Raw genomic sequence first — 17,794 nt, forward strand, 5'->3', positions numbered from 1 at the left:
AGTGCATAAATTTTTGCCTTTTTGGTTAAATTTATTCCAAAGTGTTATATTCGTGATATTATTACTGTAAAAGAGATTGTTTTCTTAATTTACATTTCACATTGTTCAAGGATAGTGTATGGAAGCACAAGTGATTTTTGTGTGTTGTGAAGTTAGTAGATGCAAATTTTTTATCAAACCCATATCTAGCCAACTTAACAATCTTGAAATAAGTAATATACATTAAATTGACAAGTGTAAAATATAAATACATGTTCCAAGATAAATATTTAAGATAAATACATCTTAAAGTATTGAGTGAGAAATTAGCAGATTAAGTTGTTTAGCATAATAAAATGTATTTAAATTAAAACACATTAAATCACTGAATAATAACATCTATTTTTAAGGAAACTAAATATACAAAAAGTTATGCCAAAATCACTGGGAGATAAACTGAAGGAGTAGGAGATGGAAAATTGGAGTAGAGTTGGAGAACACAGAGGGAAAAAGGAGATATTGACCTGTCTAAGTAAGATAATGTGCCATGAAGAATAAGTATGTGGAAAACAGTTTCTGAACCTTAGCTTCCTTTGGGGAATCATTAGTTTTATAGCGAATACTTAAGACCATGACACTAAAGGAGAACACCTAGGAAGAGAATGTAGAAAACAAATCAAAGTTAAACAAAGTGTATTGCATAAATGAAATATGTAGTGTCTCTGAAGTAAGTAAAACTAATATAGTGTTTTAAGATATTGGAAATACTGAACTGAAATCAATATTCCTGAGAGAGAGTGTGAGATGAACAAAGCAGGAGGTTTAGTTTGTTAACATGGAAAAGCATTGGTGAAGTTGACAATAGCAATTTCAGATAACAACTGGGATAAGAGAAAGAAAAACTAGGAGAAGAGTGATGTCAGGTTGAGGAGAGGAAGTAAAGAGAATATTGACAACTTTTAGCTTTAGGATATAGCAAATACTGAAATAGGGTGATACATGGAGGATAATTATATTTTAGAGGGTGCTGCTGTTTGGCCAGCTTGTAAAATGCAAGATAGTCAAGAAGGATTCACTAAATGAATAAATGCAATTTGATGACCATAGGTAACTAAATTTCAGGGAAGTACATGTCTTCTTGTCAGTTGGACATAGAAAAATAACAGTAAAAATTGAGTTTATACTCCTTATATAATTGGCTTAGTTTATGAGACATTAATATGAAAGTACTGTGTTTTATAGTTTCTCACTTATTTTCTAATTTAGATAAATCTTAACTATTGGAAATATATACCTAATTTTCCTTACTAGATTCACAATTAGAGATAAAATGAAACAAGTAGATTTTGATCCTCTTTCATACAGGTCTTAGAAAAAAAATTATACTGTTTTTTATTTTTGGTTAAGAGCTCTACCTCTCTTTCCAGACTCTGCTTTTTTTAAAGCCCCTTTAAAGAAAATGAAATATCCAATTATTCTGTTGTGAAATAATTATGTGACCTATTCAGTAGCCTAATATTAATTTAGTTAGATGCTTAGAGACTTAAAACTCATTATAGTAATGACTTTATGGGATACACTCTAGTTTCTCCTTCAGGAAAATGTCATTGAAGAAATGGGTTTTTGGTAGTTATGAGAAATATATAGCACATGTTTTCCAGACAAAAGTAATAACTGCCTATTAATCTGAAAACCGTGATCATTGAAAAGAGGACTCACATCATCTCCTTCTACTTAGATTTTTCTTTTCATAAAAAATGGACTCATCAGGTTATGTCAAATAAAATATGGTTTAATTATTAAACTGGTCCTTCACATGACTGAGAAGGTATAAAATATACAGAAATGTTGGTGGGCCTTCCAGTGATGTTGAGATTCCCAAGGTACTTACTGAGAATGCACTCCGTTTTATGATCAATACAGTACTTCCAGAAAGATTTTATCAGCTCCTGCATGAGGCAAATAGAAGTAATTCTTTCCTTCTCTTCTCACTCCTGGCAAGTGTTCATTCACATGCTATAAGATTTGGCATCCTTAGAACCTGAAAGGATCCTTATGACACAGTCTCGTATCTGTTTGGTTTTCACCCCATAGACAATGGGGTTCATAGTGGGTGGTAGGAGCAGATAAATATTAGCTACAATGATGTGGCAAGAAGGGGGGATTGTGTGTTCTCCAAAGCGGTGGGAAAAGAAGGAGAAGAAAGCTGGAGTATAGGAGAAAACAATGGCACAAATGTGGGCAGTGCAGGTATTAAAGGCCTTCTGCCGAGCATCTGCTGAGGAGAGGCTGATCACCACCCGGAGAATCATGGTATAAGAGACTGTGATACACAGTATGTCAAAGCCCCCAATCAGAAGGGCAACCATCAGACCATAGATGGCATTGACCTTGACATTACCACAGGACAATTTGGCTACAGACATGTGGTCACAGTAGGTATGGGGAAGTATATTGCCTCTGCAGTAGGGCAAGCGCTTGGTGAGGAAAGTAAAGGGAATAATGAGTAGTACCCCTCTCAGAAAGGTAGCAAGCCCAACCTTCGCAATGACAGGATTTGCGAGGATAGTTGAATAGCGTAAGGGATAGCAGATGGCCACATAGCGATCCAGGGCCATAAGCATAAGCACCCCAGACTCCATCCCTGTGAAGGTGTGGATGAAGAACATCTGGACAAGGCATTCATCAAATCCAATGTCCTTGAGATGAAACCAGAAGATGCAGAGGGCTTTAGGGATTGTACTAGAGCACATAACAAGGTCAGTAAAGGAAAGCATGGCCAAGAAGTAGTACATGGGTTTGTGCAGGGCATCCTCATAGCGAATGAGGAAGAGGAGTCCACAATTCCCTATCATAGCCACAACATACATAGAGCAGAATGGGAAGGAAATCCAGAGTTGTGTGTCTTCCAGTCCTGGGACTCCATTCAGAATAAATGAAGCTGGTATTAGGTCTGTTTTATTCAGTGTTAGCATGATAAGTCTGGTAGGTTATGAAATAGCTCAAAATTTGAGCTATTTGGGTTTTCCTAGAGTTAGGAAAAAGACAAGAGAAAATATAGGTTATGTTTACTGTCTCCCTCTCCCCCCAACTTTCAAAAATTCCATAATGCATTTTAATGGTCCAACAACAAAATTTCTGAGGAATAATTTTGTTTGTCTGTTTAGTTTTATTGATTAATTTATTGATTCAGTAAAAAATTCTTATTGAGCAGTCTAAGTTTTCAACACAGATGCAAATCAAACATTAATTCTTTTATAAAAAGACATATTCCCAATCTCATAGATTTATAATCAAGTATAATTCTGACTTTTCAAATTTATAATCAAGTATAATTCTGATATTTTTATTAGAATATCTTACTTAAGTATAACTATACTCATCTCAATATAGACGTTATTTTAAAGAAGAGTCATTTGATTACCTCACTGATGATCCAAGAGATGAGATGCTGACTTTTTAATTTTTATTCTTAATGAATGACTGATATTTATTCTTAGGTACTCAGGCACTGTTCAAAGAATTTGGAAATTTTAATTAAGTTATTACTCAATGAAGTTTGGAGTCTCAAAAATTAGTAAATTTATTGGGTGTCTATAGTCAATAATAATTTAATTGTATATTTTAAAATGACTAAAAGAGGGCCAGGAGTGGTGGCTCACGCCTGTAATCCCAGCACTTTGGGAGGCTGAGGTGGGTTAATCACGAGGTCAGGAGATCGAGACCATCCTGGCTAACATGGTGAAACCCCGTCTCTACCGAAAATACAAAAAATTAGCCGGGCGTGGTGGCAGGTGCTTGTAGTCCCAGCTACTCGGGAGGCTGAGGCAGGACAATGGCGTGAACCTGGGAGGCGGAGCTTGCAGTGAGCCGAGATAGCGCCACTGCATTCCAGCCTGGGCGACAGAGCAAGACTCTGTCTCAAAATAAAAAAAAATTAAAAAAAAAAAAAAAAAACTAAAACAGTATAATTGGGTTGTCTGTAACACAAAGGATAAATGTTTGAGACGATGGATACCCCTATTTACTTTAATGGGATTTTTTTTTTTTTTTTTTTTTTTTTTTTTTTTTTTTTTTTTGAGGCAGAGTCTTGCTGTCACCCAGGCTGGAGTGCAGTGGCACAATCTCGGTTGCAACCTCCACCTCCCAGGTTCAAGCAATTCTCCTGTCTCATTCTCCCGAGTAGCTGGGACTACAGACACACACCACCATGCCTGGCTAATTTTTGTATTTTATCATAGACGGGGTTTCATCACATTGGTCAGGTTGGTCTCGAACTCCTGACCTCAGGTAATCCAACCGCATCAACCTCCCAAAGTGCTGGGATTACAGGCGTGAGCCACTGTGCCCGGGCCTTTAATGGGATTATTACACATTGTATGCTTCTATCAAAATACCTCATACACTCATGAATATATACACCTACTATGTGCCCACAAAAATTTAAAATTAAAAAAGTCAATGAAGTTTTGATTCAGTATTTTCAGTTTTCAAGATATCTTTTTTGTTCTTTATGTATCTAGTCAACACAAACTAGAAGATATCCAAATGCATACATACACAAAATATAGAAAGTACTTCAACAATATCAGTAAGAAAAAGTTGCAGGAAGAAACATACACTTCAAAAGAGAAATAAAAGTGCCAATGAACATGTAAATAAGTAGAAACTTTTATATTAATCAGAAAAAAAAGTAAAAATTGTATCTCTCATGACAAAGCACCTTTTTTTGGTGTCTAGTGACATACCAAACTGGACAGCTAAAATGAAAAGAACTAAAAATACCAAGCATTGGCAAAGATGCAGAACAACTGGAACTCTCGTTTACTGCTGGTAGATATGTAAATTAGAACAGCTGTTTATTGGATGTCTCATAATGATAAACATACACACAACCCTCATTGCCATTTCCAATAAAACTATATATATATATGTTTACTAGAATACATCAATTAGAATGCTTATTGAAACATGATTTGTAGTATAGCCTAAACCCGGAAAAAAACTAAATGTTCACCAACATCAAATGGGTAAATAAATTTTTGTACATTCCCACAATGAAATACTACATAACAATAAGAATAAACAATCTATGACTATATGCATAATACAGACGAATCTCACAATATGTGTTAATTTTTTAAGAAATACTTAAAATCATATGTAACACCTTGTGTTCTTTAAATGAAATACAAAAATGGATAAAATTATTCTTTTTATAAAGTGAGAGAGAGTGATAACTGAAAGGCAGTGTGTGGTAGAAGGGTCTTGTGAGTTGCTGGTCATGTTCTCTTGATTTGGTTGTGAGATATACAAGATTCAGGTTGTAAAAATCAATCAACATGTAATTGTATTAATTGTAAAATTGCATATGTATGTCAGAATTTATAATAACAAATATTTAACTGCCAAGAGGATTAAAGGACTTAGTATGTTAAAACATGCTACCACATTTTAAGTGCTCAATACCCATAATTTGTATTTTCTTCTGAGGCTGCCAGCCATTTTGGCAATACTTACAAAAATTAACACCGTAGGAATCACGAGTGCCATCAAATGAACTCTCTTTTGTGCCCCATTAGAGGAGGTATTCATCCTGCCCTCCATTAATAAACTAAACTATTTTAAGATTATTGTCTGATAGGAAATACAGTCACTTGAAAATTCTGCCTTATTGGGTATGATCAAAAGGACAGATCAGATTTATCAAAAGGCAACTTGTTTTGAAAATAGTAGAAAAACATAGGTTAAACTTGTTAATAGGCATGCTCCTCAAGGATGTGTCCTCGAGTCATTACAGAACGTTAGAGTTATACTGGGTGTCATAGGAGCACCTGTGTGTCTAACTGAGACTCAGGAGATGCTCCTAGAGAAGAAGACAGATGCTCTCAGACCTGGAGCATGATTAGAATTCTGACAGGTCAAAGTGGTAGGAACAGCATTCTCTTCTCTTGCTGTTTGCTATTTCCTACTCATATCGCACTGACACTCTCAGCTTTGTGATAGGCAAACCTCTATCTCCTTGGTGCTCCCTTTGCCCACTCCTCTCAAGTATAGCTAATCCCTACACACTCTGCAAGCAAAACCATCATTTAGGAGGTCTCAAATGTCCTTTGGACGTGATAGTGACCCATCCTTTAAATTATTTTAAGATAATGTAGCTACCAACAGCCATGATTACAGGTAATAAATTGATTTGTTCAAATAATTATTTTCTTTAATTATATTTCCCTCATGATATTCTGAAAATCAACTTATATTTAGAAATTCTCCAAAATTCAGTGAAATCACTGATGTAAGCACAGTGTCTGGTAAAACATCCTCAGAGCTGAGCAAATCAAATCTCTCATATTAGATATTCAAAAACGTTAATTTTAAAATAAATAAATAAACAAATAAGTGAAGAAGTGAATTAATCACCTGTCACACTTTATTTTGAGAATTATTAAATTATAATCTAAGTATTATTAGATTGGTGCAAACATAATTGTAGTTTTTACCATTAAAAGTAATGACAAAGCCACAATTACTTTTGCACCAACCTAATATTACTTGGAATGCATAAAAGAAAGCACTAGAAGAAAAAAAAGAGAAAGTTTTACTTAAGATTACCAGAAAAGATAAACAAAATAAGGCATCTCTCTCATAAAGCAGAGAAACAAAGAGAATACAAAGTGGAAAGAAAAAAATAAGAAGACAAAGGCAGAACAAACATTGGTTTTGGATATAAAAACAATTTAAATTTCCCATCAAGTTGAAATAATTCCAATTAATTTTTAAAATTATATATGCAGTATAAGATTTCATCAGAATGAAAATTATACACAAACATTTAAAATATATACAAACATAACATTTTTAGATAAACAATATACCTCATACTTGGAGAGGATATACTAATACTAGGAAAATGAATTCAAAGCTAAAACACTCAAGTCAAGATCACTTTGAGAAGATAAAACACTTAGCATTGTATAATTAAAGGTAATTGTACTAAATTATTTTTTTTCCAGGTTTATAAGGTTTTTCTATAATACAAACAATGAAAAACACTTAAATTCACATTCTCACTTTTTGATATGGAAGGACAACGTCAATATGAGGACTTCCCAAAGTTACACTTACATTACATAGCAGCTTATAAACTAATTTTTAATTTTCTAATTAAGGTAAGTGGATGGTTCAAAAATTGAAATTTTAGCTTTGGAATTTTAAGAAGTGTGTTAATTATTATTTTGTGAAACATCATAAAAGATAGCCTTTTCAATACATGAAATGTTTTTCTTTGACCATCAAAATTACAAGTTTCTACCTTTCAGACAGAATTTATAAACTATGAATTTATATTTTATATTTGTAGTCACCATTATACTTTTCAGATTTCTTACACATACCTCATTTTTCAGATGTTTTACAATATATTATTAAGCAAAATAACTGACATTAATGACAGTGGCAACAATCCATTTATAAAACTACTTTTTCAATAATTTATAAAAATTTATTACAAGCTATTCAATAGGGTCATGATTCTTGTCTCCATCTCACGTTAATATATGGAACAGTATATTAAATGTGATGCTCAATACTTGTTTTGGGCTATACATTGCTTTGTAAATAGCAGCTCAGGATGCACTTTTGCAGCTTCTCTTGGAGTTAAAGTGGCTATTTCAAGTAATGAAAAATGCTATTTTTAATGTCTGCACATTGAATTATGTGCAGAAGGAACAATTACCTGGGTGGAGAAAATATACTTGTAGATCTATATTGAACCTGCACATATCCAAGTATGTGTTCATGGTTCCACTGCATGTGAAATAAGTATCCATGTGTTAGAACTAGATAGAGAAATTAGGGGAAGCATAAATATCTCCTAAACCGAAAATAGAATGTATTTTCTTCTGAGATTACATGCACACTTTTATCTAAATACTAGATAAATATTTTATTAATATTTCCTATATTTTGTTGTTTTAGGTATGACTTTAGCCACTAAAACTGGCTTTATGCTTACACAACAATTTAGTTCCCATCTTCAGCACATTTGCAGAGCTCTCCAAGAACTACATAACTATCTAAGTATTATTAATAACTACAAACATACGCAGTTTCCTTTCTAAAACAAATTTAAAACAGTTTCTACACATCAAAGTTCAATTTCTTCTGCAAAGAAATTTGACTTCACTATGCTGGGGTGTGGAAAGAGTCATTGGAAAAGTAATGTTGATACATGTTATCTTCTATTTAACCTAATTTTTAAACTCTGTAAGCAATAAATTTGTTTTTTGTTGTTGTTGTTCAACCATCTCCAATCTAGTAGACCCACCTTCTCATATGAGTGTTGTTTGTTCCATGTAGATTAGATTTTGCTACTGCAAACAGATGAAACAAAAGTCCTATCTCAGTCTTTCCAGGAAACAACCAAGGAAAATTAGACTATGATTTGGGGGAAGTAAAGGACAGCAGGTAAGAAGCAAGAGTAATAGGTAAGTATTCTCTAGCTAGTCTCTCATTTCTCCTTGTTATGGGGGTAATCCACACTTGACTTCCACCACTAGTGAAAAAGGATTCCCATTTAAATAGAGAAATACACAGGTAATCATAATCACCATAATTCACACTGAATTTTAATGCTTGACTTGGGAAAATAAACGTTTTCCAAAAGAACTCAACCTCACACAACACTTTTTCCTTCCAACTATGTGATTGGAATCAATGACTTAGCTGGAAAAATGATAAACAGCTGAGATATACCCAAAGCCTCTCTTCACTTTATCTTGCTGCCTACAGAAAATAAATTTTGTCACTATCCCCTCTTTTGTATATTTTCAGTACCTTTGTTTCTGGATAGCAGAACAGTGATCTGTAAACAATCTACTCCAGGTGTTAAGAATCTTGGTCAAAAAAAAATCACAGTCCTAGAATGAATATATGTCCACAGCCATGAGCCTATAAATTCCTTTATGTCTGAAATATTGAACTGAGCCTTAACGAGAAATATGTCTTATGTGTCCCAATGGGATGTTTAAGAATATCAGAGACACAGATGCTGGTGTGAGAATCAAGTTAACCTCTATGGGAAGAGGAGAAAGAACAAGAACTTTCCATTCTTAGTGTCCAAATAATAATACATATATAAGCAAATAATCCCATATGTGTGTGTTTGTGTGTTAGAGTGTATATATGAGTCAGGGAGAGAATGAAAGTGAACACAAGTTCTTTTAATAAAGACTAGGATTTAATACTTACTGCAGATTAATGTTTTCTTCTTTTCCACTGCCCTGTGGGAAAGGTATCAAAAGCATAGAAGTAGAGAATGTTTTGTTCATTCATAAACTGATCCATTTTCTAAATTTTTTTGTATTAATGTATCATTTTACTTCTTTTAATTAACATTTATTTAGTATACATATGTAACAAACCTGCACGTTATGCACATGTACCCTAGAACTTAAAGTATAATAATAATAATAAATTTTTTAAAAAAACATTTATTTAGAACTTTCTGCTTTCCAAAGTAGACTGGGAACTATGCAAATATGGCCCCAGGTTCAAAAAGTTTATTTTTTTAATAAAATTTTTACTTTTTCAGGTGAGACAAATGAATTATGAATATTTGGGTGTTCTTAAATGTAATCAAAAGTTTAAACTTACTACACTTATACATTAAATTAGGAAAAATTAGAGGAATATACAAACCTTGAAATAATCATCATTATGATACAATAATTAAAAATTTATTACTGCTAAAAATAACTGATTACAATTTATATCCATTTTATGAAGATAAAAATAATAACATATGCTGAGTAACTTGAAAAAACATAAAGGTGTTTATAAGGAAATTAAAAAGTACCCATAGTTCTAACACTTAAAATGAAGTTGTGGTATAGATTTACCTTAATTAAAATCATATATATGTATTGCTATGCATTAACTAGATATGTTTTAACAAAAATTATCATGTTGTATTGTAACATAAATGTTACAATTTTAATTTAACATTATAAAACTAGTCCATTTCAAAACAGAATTACTATAGCTGATTAAAAGTTCATGTTAGATGTGTGTAATTCATGTAACATAGCTTGATCTTATATATGTAGATCCTTTCGAAAGAAATACTATGATAAGTGAACATGGGTATGATATTTCTATGACATTTCTTACCTGATATTTTCCTCAAAATAAATTTTTATTGTGTATTAGGGTCCCCATTTATTCATGACAATAGTTACATGCCAAGTTGATAAGATCTTGTTGTCTAATTGACATTTAACTATGCTACCGTAGTAAGTACACTGGATTTTAAAATTTTACATTATTGGTTTTAATGCATTGTGACAGTAGTTACTTGTACTATTTTCCCTTATTTTTTTTACAGAGCTTGTTGATGGTATTGAGTGATCTGATTAACAAGAATAAGATCTGGATTGGTTTAATGTTTTACACGTGATTGAGAAGAATAAATATTGTCTACAACTGGGGTGTAGGCTCAGTATATAGTCACAAGAAATGCCTCTTTTGTTAGGCTTACTCACTTTTTGCATTCCTTTTTTAATTGTATAAATTGTAGATGTTTGTCATGTACAACACGATGTTTTGAAACTATATGTATATATATACACACATTGTGGAAAGGCTAAATCAAGCTAACATATATGTTATGGTGAGAATATTTGAATCTCCCTTATTGTCCAAGAATACATTACATTTCTGTTACCTATAGATATGATGCTGTACAATAAATTTCTTGAACTTATTCCTCCTATATAACTACATTTTTGTTTTATTTTATTCCTTTTTCTTTTTTTTAGTGAAAAATAGGCTGCAAAGCCTGGTTGGCCTTGAACTTCTGGTCACAAGCAATTCCTTCCCCTTGGAATTCCAAATAGCTGGAACTAATTTTGTAAACTATGACCAATGTATTTCCAATCCTCTCTCTTACCATGAACTCAACATCCCTGGTAGCTGGGACTACAGATTTGCACCACCACGCCCTTTTTTTTTTTTTTTTTTTTTTTCTTTTTTTTTTTTGGTATTTTTACTAGAGACAGATTTCACTATGTTGGCCAGGCTGGTCTCCAACTCCTGGTTTCAAGTGATCCTCCCATCTCGGCCTCCCAAAGTGCTGGCATTATAGGCATGAGTCACTGTGCCCAGCCTATCTCATATTTTCTTTATCCAGTCATCCATTGATGGACATTTAGTTTGATTCCCTATCTTTGCTATTGTGAATAGTGCTGAGATAATTATACAAATAGAGATATCTTTTTTATATAATGATTCATTTCCCTTATGGTAAATACAGAGTAGTGGAATTGCTGGTGGTTCTAATGGTTCAAATGGTGGTTCTAATTTTATCTCTTTGAAAAATCTCCATACTGTTTTCCATAAAGGTTTACTAATTTACATCCCCACTAACAGTATATAAGTTCTCTCCATGACAAAATCTGGTGTTTATACACATTTTAATCACAGATATTCTGACTGATGTAAGATAATATTTCATTGTGGTTTTAATTTGCATTTCTCTGATGATAAGCAGTATTCAGTACCTTTTCATATGTTTGTTGGCCACCTGTATATTTTCTTTTGAAAAGTGTCTGTGTCCTTTGCCCACTTTTGAATGGTGGTTTGTTCTTGTTGAGTTGCTTGAGTTCCTTGTAGATGATGAACATTACTTCTTTGTTAGACGCATACTTTGCAAATATTTTCTCCCATTCTGTATGTTGTCGGCTTACTCTGTTGATTGTTTCATTTGTTTTGCAGAAGCAATGTCTCATTCATCTATTTTTGTTTTCATTGCATTTCCTTTCAACAACTTACTCATAAATTCTTTGTCTAAATATCCAGAAGAATTTTTCCTAGGTTTTCTTCCAGGATATTTATAGTTTTAGATCTTATGATTAAATCTTGAACCCATCTTAAATTAGTTTTGGCATATAGTGAGAGATAGAGGTTCAGGCTCATTCTTCTACATACAGTTATCCAATTTTTCAGCACCATTTATTGAATAGTGTGACCTTTCCCCAGTGTTTATTTCAGTGACTTTGTCGAAGATCAGTTTGTCATAAGTATGAAGCTTCATTTCTGAATACTCCATTCTGTTTTACTGATCTATGTGTCTTTATTTACACCAAAGCTGAGTAGGGGCACAACAAAAAAGAAAATGCTGTTACCATGCGTTTTGGTTAATATGCTGTTTTGGTTACCATAGCATTGTAGTTGAAGTCAGATAATGTGATGCTTCCAGATTTTTTCTTTTTACTTAAGATTGCTTTGATTATTTGGCTCTTTTTTGGTTCCATGTGAATTTTAGAATTGTTTACTCTAATTCTGTGAAAAATGATGTTGGTAATTTGATAGGGATCACATTGACTTTGCAGATTTCTTTGTGTAGTATGGTCATTATAACAACATTGATTCTTCCAATTCCTGAGCATGAGATAATTTTCCATATTTGTTTGCATCATCTAAAATTACTTTCATCAGTGTATTGTAGTTCTCCTTGTAGATATCTTTCACCAGCATAGTTACATGTATTCCTAAGTATTGTATATTTTTTTCTAGATATTGTAAATGAATTTGAGTTCTTGGTTTTGTTCTCTTCTTGATCAGTATTGGTGTATAACAATGCTACTGATCTATGTACTTTGATTTTATGTCCTGAAATGTTACCGATGTCAGTTTTCAAGTCTAGGAGCCTTTTGGATGAGTCTTTAGGGTTTTCTATATATAAGATCATATAATCGGCAAATATAGTTTGACTTTCTCTTTTTAAATTTGGATGCCTTTTATTTATGTGTTTTCCCTGACTGCTCTAGAGAGAGCTTCCAATATTATGTTGAATAGGAGTGGTGAACATGGGCATCTTTGGCTTGTTCCAGTTGCTGGGAGAAATGATTTCAACTTTTCCCCATTCAGTAATGATGACTGTTGGTTCGATGTATATGGCTTTTACTACTTTTTAAGTATGTTCCCTCAGTGCCTAGTTTGTTAACAGTTTTTATCACAAAGAGATGATGAATTTTGTCAAAAGCTTTTTCCACATGTATTAAAATGTTTGTTTGTTTGTTTGTTTGTTTGTTTGTTTGTTTTTGAGACCCAGTCTCACTCTGTTGCCCAGGCAGGAGTGCAGTGGCACAATCTTGGCTCACTCCAACCTCTGCCTCCCAGTTTCAAGCGATCCTCCAATCCTCCTCTCTCAGCTCCCCTAGTAGCTGGGATTACAGGCATGCACCACCATGCCTGGCAAATTTTTGTATTTTTAGTAGAGACAGGGTTTCGCCATGTTAGCCAGGCTGGTCTCAAACTCCTGACCTCAGGTAATCCACCTGCCTCAGCCTCCCAAAGTGCTGGGATTACAGGCACGAGCCACTGGCCCAGTCTTTTGTTTTTAATTGTGTTATGCTCATATGTTAGGCCTCAGGGGCATATGGGCATGCGTTTGTTGAACCACCTTTGCATTTGTTGAACTACCTTTGCATGACTGGAATAAGACCCACTTCATTGAGGTGTATTACCTTTTTAATGTCCTGTTGGATTGTCTTGTAGTATTTTGTGAAGATTTTTGTATCAATTCTCATCAGGAATATTCGCCTGTAATTTTCTTTTTTGTTGCATCCTTACCCGGCTTTGGAATCAGGGTGAAACAGGGATCATAGAATCAGTTAAGGAGGATTACCTCCTCTTCAATTTTTTGAATCAGTGTCAGTATGATTATTACTAAATCTTCTTTATATGTCTGGTAGAATGTGGTTGTGAATTCCTCTGGTCCTAGGCATTTTTTGTTACAAGATTCAATTGCACTACTTGTTATTGGTCTGATCAGTATTTCTACTTTTTCTTGGTTGAATCTTGGGAGGTTGTATGTTAACCAAAATTTATCCATTTTTTTAGGTTTGCTAGTTTATACCTGCAGAGATGTTCATTATAGTCTCTAATAATCTTTAATATTTCTGTGGCATCATTTGTCATGTCATTTTTATTGTTTCTGATTTTGTTTGTTCCAATGTTCTTTTTCCTTCATTAATCTTGCTGTGGTCTATCAATTTTGTTTATCTTTTCAAAGAACTAACTTTCCATTTTCTTTATCTTTGTATTTTTCTGTCTCAATTTCACTTAGCTCTTCTCTGATATTTGTTCTTTATTTTCTTATGCTAGCTTTTGGTTTTACTTATTCTTGTTTGCCTGGTTCCTTGAGGTATAATGTTAGGATTTTAAAGTGAAATCCATCTATATTTTTAATGTTGGCATTTAATGCTATAGACATCCCACTGAGCACAGCTTTTGCCATTTCCCAAATGATTTGGTATATTGTGTCTCTATTTCATGTGTTTCAATGTTTAAAAAATTTCTGCCTTGATTTTGTTCTTTATCCAAAGATTATTCAGAAAGAGATTGTTTAATTTCCAAGTATTTGTATATTTTTGAGACCTCCATTTGGTATTCATTTTTAGTTTAATCCACTGCGGTCTAAGAAGATGCTTGATATTATTTCAGTTTTTAAAAGTTTATAGAGACTGGCCAAGCATTTGAGCAATTTTTGAGAATGTTTCATGTGCCAACAGAAAGAATGTATATTCTATGGTTGTTGGGTAGAATGTTGTGTAAATGTCTGTTTAGCATTTAGTCTAGAGGGCAATTTAAGTCCAGAGTTTTTTTGTTGTTGTTGTTTTTTTTACCACAGTGATCTGTCTAGGGTGGTCACTGGTGTATAATAACTTCTGTTATTGTATTGTTTCTATCACTTTACTTAGGTCCAGTAGTATTTGTTTTATGAATCTGGTTGCTCTGATGTTGGATGCATATATGTTCAGAATTTTGTCACATTTTCTTCTTCAACTGATCTCTTTAACATTGCGCAATGTCTTTCTTTGTCTTATTTCACTGTTGTTTATATAAAGTCTGTCTTATATAAGTATAGCTATCTACTCCTGCTTGCTTTTGTTTTGCATTTGTGTGAAACATCTCTTTATGCCTTTTTGCTTTGAGCCTGTGAATGTCTGTGCTCATTAGGTGGGTTTTGATAGGCAGCACATGGTTGAATATTGTTTTTAATTCATTTTCTCAATTTATATATTTTAAGTGGAGCATTTAGTTCAAGCTTAATATTAACATGTGAGATTTTGTTCTTTGTTACCTAATTGCTTTGTAGTCCCATTTTTGTGGTTGCTTTAGAAGATCTATGAGTTTTTTACTTTCACTTCTTTTTTATTGTGGCAAGTATCACTCTTTTATTTTCTTGTTTAGAAGTCCTTTGTGAATTTCTTGTAGGGCCAGTACAGTGGTGACACATTTCCTTAGTGTTTGCTTATCTAGGAAAGACTTATTTCTCCTCCATTTACAAAACTCAATTATCAGAACACAAAATTTTTAGCTGGTAGTACTTTTGTTAAAGAAGACTAAAAATAGGACCCCAGTCCCTTCTGGCTTGTAAGATTTCTGTTGAGGAGTACTTTGTTACTCTGACAAGATTTCTTTTACAAGTATTTTGATGTGCCTCTCTTGCTGCTTTTAGGATCTTTTCCTTCATATTGACTTTAGATAGTCTGACGCCTATATGCCTTGGTGATATTCATCTTGCAAAGTATTTTTCAGGTGTTCTCTGAGTTTCTTGTGTCTGGATATCTACACCTCTAGCAAGACTAGAGAAGTTTTCCTGAATTATTTCCTCAAATAAGTTTTCCAAGCTTTTTATTTATTTATCTTCTCCCTCAGGAATGCCTATATCTCTCACAAGTTTCATCATTTTACATAAACCCATGTTTCTCAAAGGCTTTGTTCATTTTTTAAGTTTTCCTTCCTTCCTTTTTTCTTTTCTCTTTCTTCCTCTCTCTTTCTCTTTCTTTTCTTTCTTTCTTTCTCTTTCTCTCTCTTTCTCTCTCTCTTTCTCTTTCTTTCTTTCTTTCTTTCTTTCTTGCTTGCTTGCTATCTTCTAGGTTAATTTAAAAACCTGGCTTCAGTCTCTGAAATGTACTATTCTGCTCGGTCTCATTTAGAGCTTTCAACTCTATTTTGTAATTCCTTCAGTAAATTTTTAGTTTCAGAAATTCTGTACTTTTTAAAATGTCACCTACCTGTTTTTTCATATCCCAAATTGTTTTTCTGATTTATTTGTCTTGGTTTTAAACTTTGTCTTGAATCTTATTGAGCTTCTTTACAATCCTTATTTTAAATTATTTTTCTGTCATTTCAGAATTTCCATTTTGGTTAGGATTCATTGTTGGAAAGGTAATGTGATCCTCTATTGGTGTCACACACTCTGTTTTTTCATAATGTATGAGTTTTTACATTGGTTCCTTCTTTCTGGAGAAGCTGTCACTTCTTGTTTTTTAATTTACTTTCATTTGGATGGAACTTGTCCTTCATGGATGGTGTGACTGTGATTTTAGTATATGTTGAATAGCATCCTTTGGCTTTGGTTATTTAGGACTGTGCACATTTGTCAGGTTTTGGATCGGGTTGTGCAGTTCAACAGGCCAGTATGCGGTGCTTATGGGTAAGAGCCAGTTGCAACAGAAGCAGATAAGTATGTGCTCAATTTTTGTTTACAGAAGATGTTCTCTATTGTTTCAGCAGGTGGGATGGTCTGTGGAATGTCAAGTGATCTGAGTTCCCTATTAAGTGGGAAGGGGAAGAGATGCAGTGTGGAGTGGCAGGGGAGAGTTGACAAAGTTAGGCAGAGTTGAATTGCTAAGCTTACCCACTTGCCCACAAATTCTACAATGACAAGTTCAGACACCAGACATGACTGGGTGGCTAGGGAAGCTCCTGGTGAAATATGCCCTGGTCTGTGCTGTGCACTGGGGGATGGGGCTGGACCATCTCCACATTCTAGGCAGGCAGGAACATGTCACCTCATGTCTTGGGGCTTGTGACTCTCAGTTTAGACGGTCATTGTTGTCTATCTCTAGATCATAATGCAGCTGAGAGTCACAGAAAACAACTGTCCCATGTTTCTCTGTGAGAGTGGCTTCAGGGCAGAGCTTCTTCCCTCAACCCAATGCAGACAGCTTTATGGCTCATTTGTTCTCCAATGTAGAAATGCTGCTGCCTCATATAGAGAGGTGGAGGGATTCTGCTTTCCCACACAGGCAAGGGGGTTTCAAATGTGGTGATGTTAGCTGGATGAGCCACCGGACCTCACACCCCAAGGGAGGTCAACATGCTCCTGTGGTGATGAACTAGGCTATGCAATTCTCAGGCCCCTAAATGGACCCCTGGATTGCATGCACAAGTATAGGAGGGCCTGGACTGGAACTGAACTAGTTGACTTGTCCTCAGGTCCCAAGGTTTCTGGCGCTGGCTGTGGTAAGTAGGGTCAGGCTGGTTCCAAGGTCACCAGCAGAATGCTCAGGTGTGGTCAGGTAAACTCTCAAGTAGCAGCAGAACACTCAGGCTGTGGCAGCCCCAGGGCAGATTGAGACCTCAGAAGGGTACTGGGCTGCACCTGAAATGAGCAGTTGGGAACAGGGTAACTATTGCAGGCTGGGCACTGAAGAAGACAGGATCCCTCAGTGGGATAAGTGGAGACAGGCTTCTGTGAGAGGGACATGTGTCTCCCTCTCACAAGAGCAGTGGCAGTATATGTCATTTTGGTGCACAAAGTGGTGCCAGTTCTCCTCACTCGCTTTCTGGTCCAGTGGCAGTGGTGGTATCAATGATGGCAGGAGCCTCAGGGCAGAACACAAGCCTCTCCAGGATGGGCTCTCAGAAGGACACCCAGCCACAGCCAAAATGCTCACAATGGAGCAGGGAGCTGCACTGCTGACCTGCTGCTAGAGAGGGCAGGCCTCCTTTAGCAGGAGCA

General features: G+C 34.6%; 1 protein-coding gene across 1 annotated transcript; it reads right to left on the reverse strand.

The window, feature by feature from the left end:
* Window positions 1–1,750: 1,750 nt before the first annotated feature.
* Window positions 1,751–3,466, reverse strand: OR52N4 (olfactory receptor family 52 subfamily N member 4). Its single transcript, XM_005595603.4, has 2 exons — window positions 3,404–3,466; window positions 1,751–3,007 (listed from the first exon to the last, which is right to left on the reverse strand). The coding sequence occupies exon 2, from the start codon at window positions 2,952–2,954 to the stop codon at window positions 1,989–1,991; it is 966 nt and encodes a 321-aa protein (XP_005595660.3). The 5' UTR covers window positions 2,955–3,007; window positions 3,404–3,466; the 3' UTR covers window positions 1,751–1,988.
* Between the last annotated feature and the right edge of the window lie 14,328 nt (window positions 3,467–17,794).

This window comes from Macaca fascicularis, chromosome 14, assembly GCF_037993035.2.
Source record: "Macaca fascicularis isolate 582-1 chromosome 14, T2T-MFA8v1.1".
Lineage (NCBI taxonomy): Eukaryota > Metazoa > Chordata > Mammalia > Primates > Cercopithecidae > Macaca > Macaca fascicularis.

Coding starts and splice junctions, on each gene's coding strand:
- OR52N4 (XM_005595603.4), bottom strand. CDS start 2,954: ATGCTAACACTGAATAAAACAGACCTAATACCAGCTTCATTTATTCTG.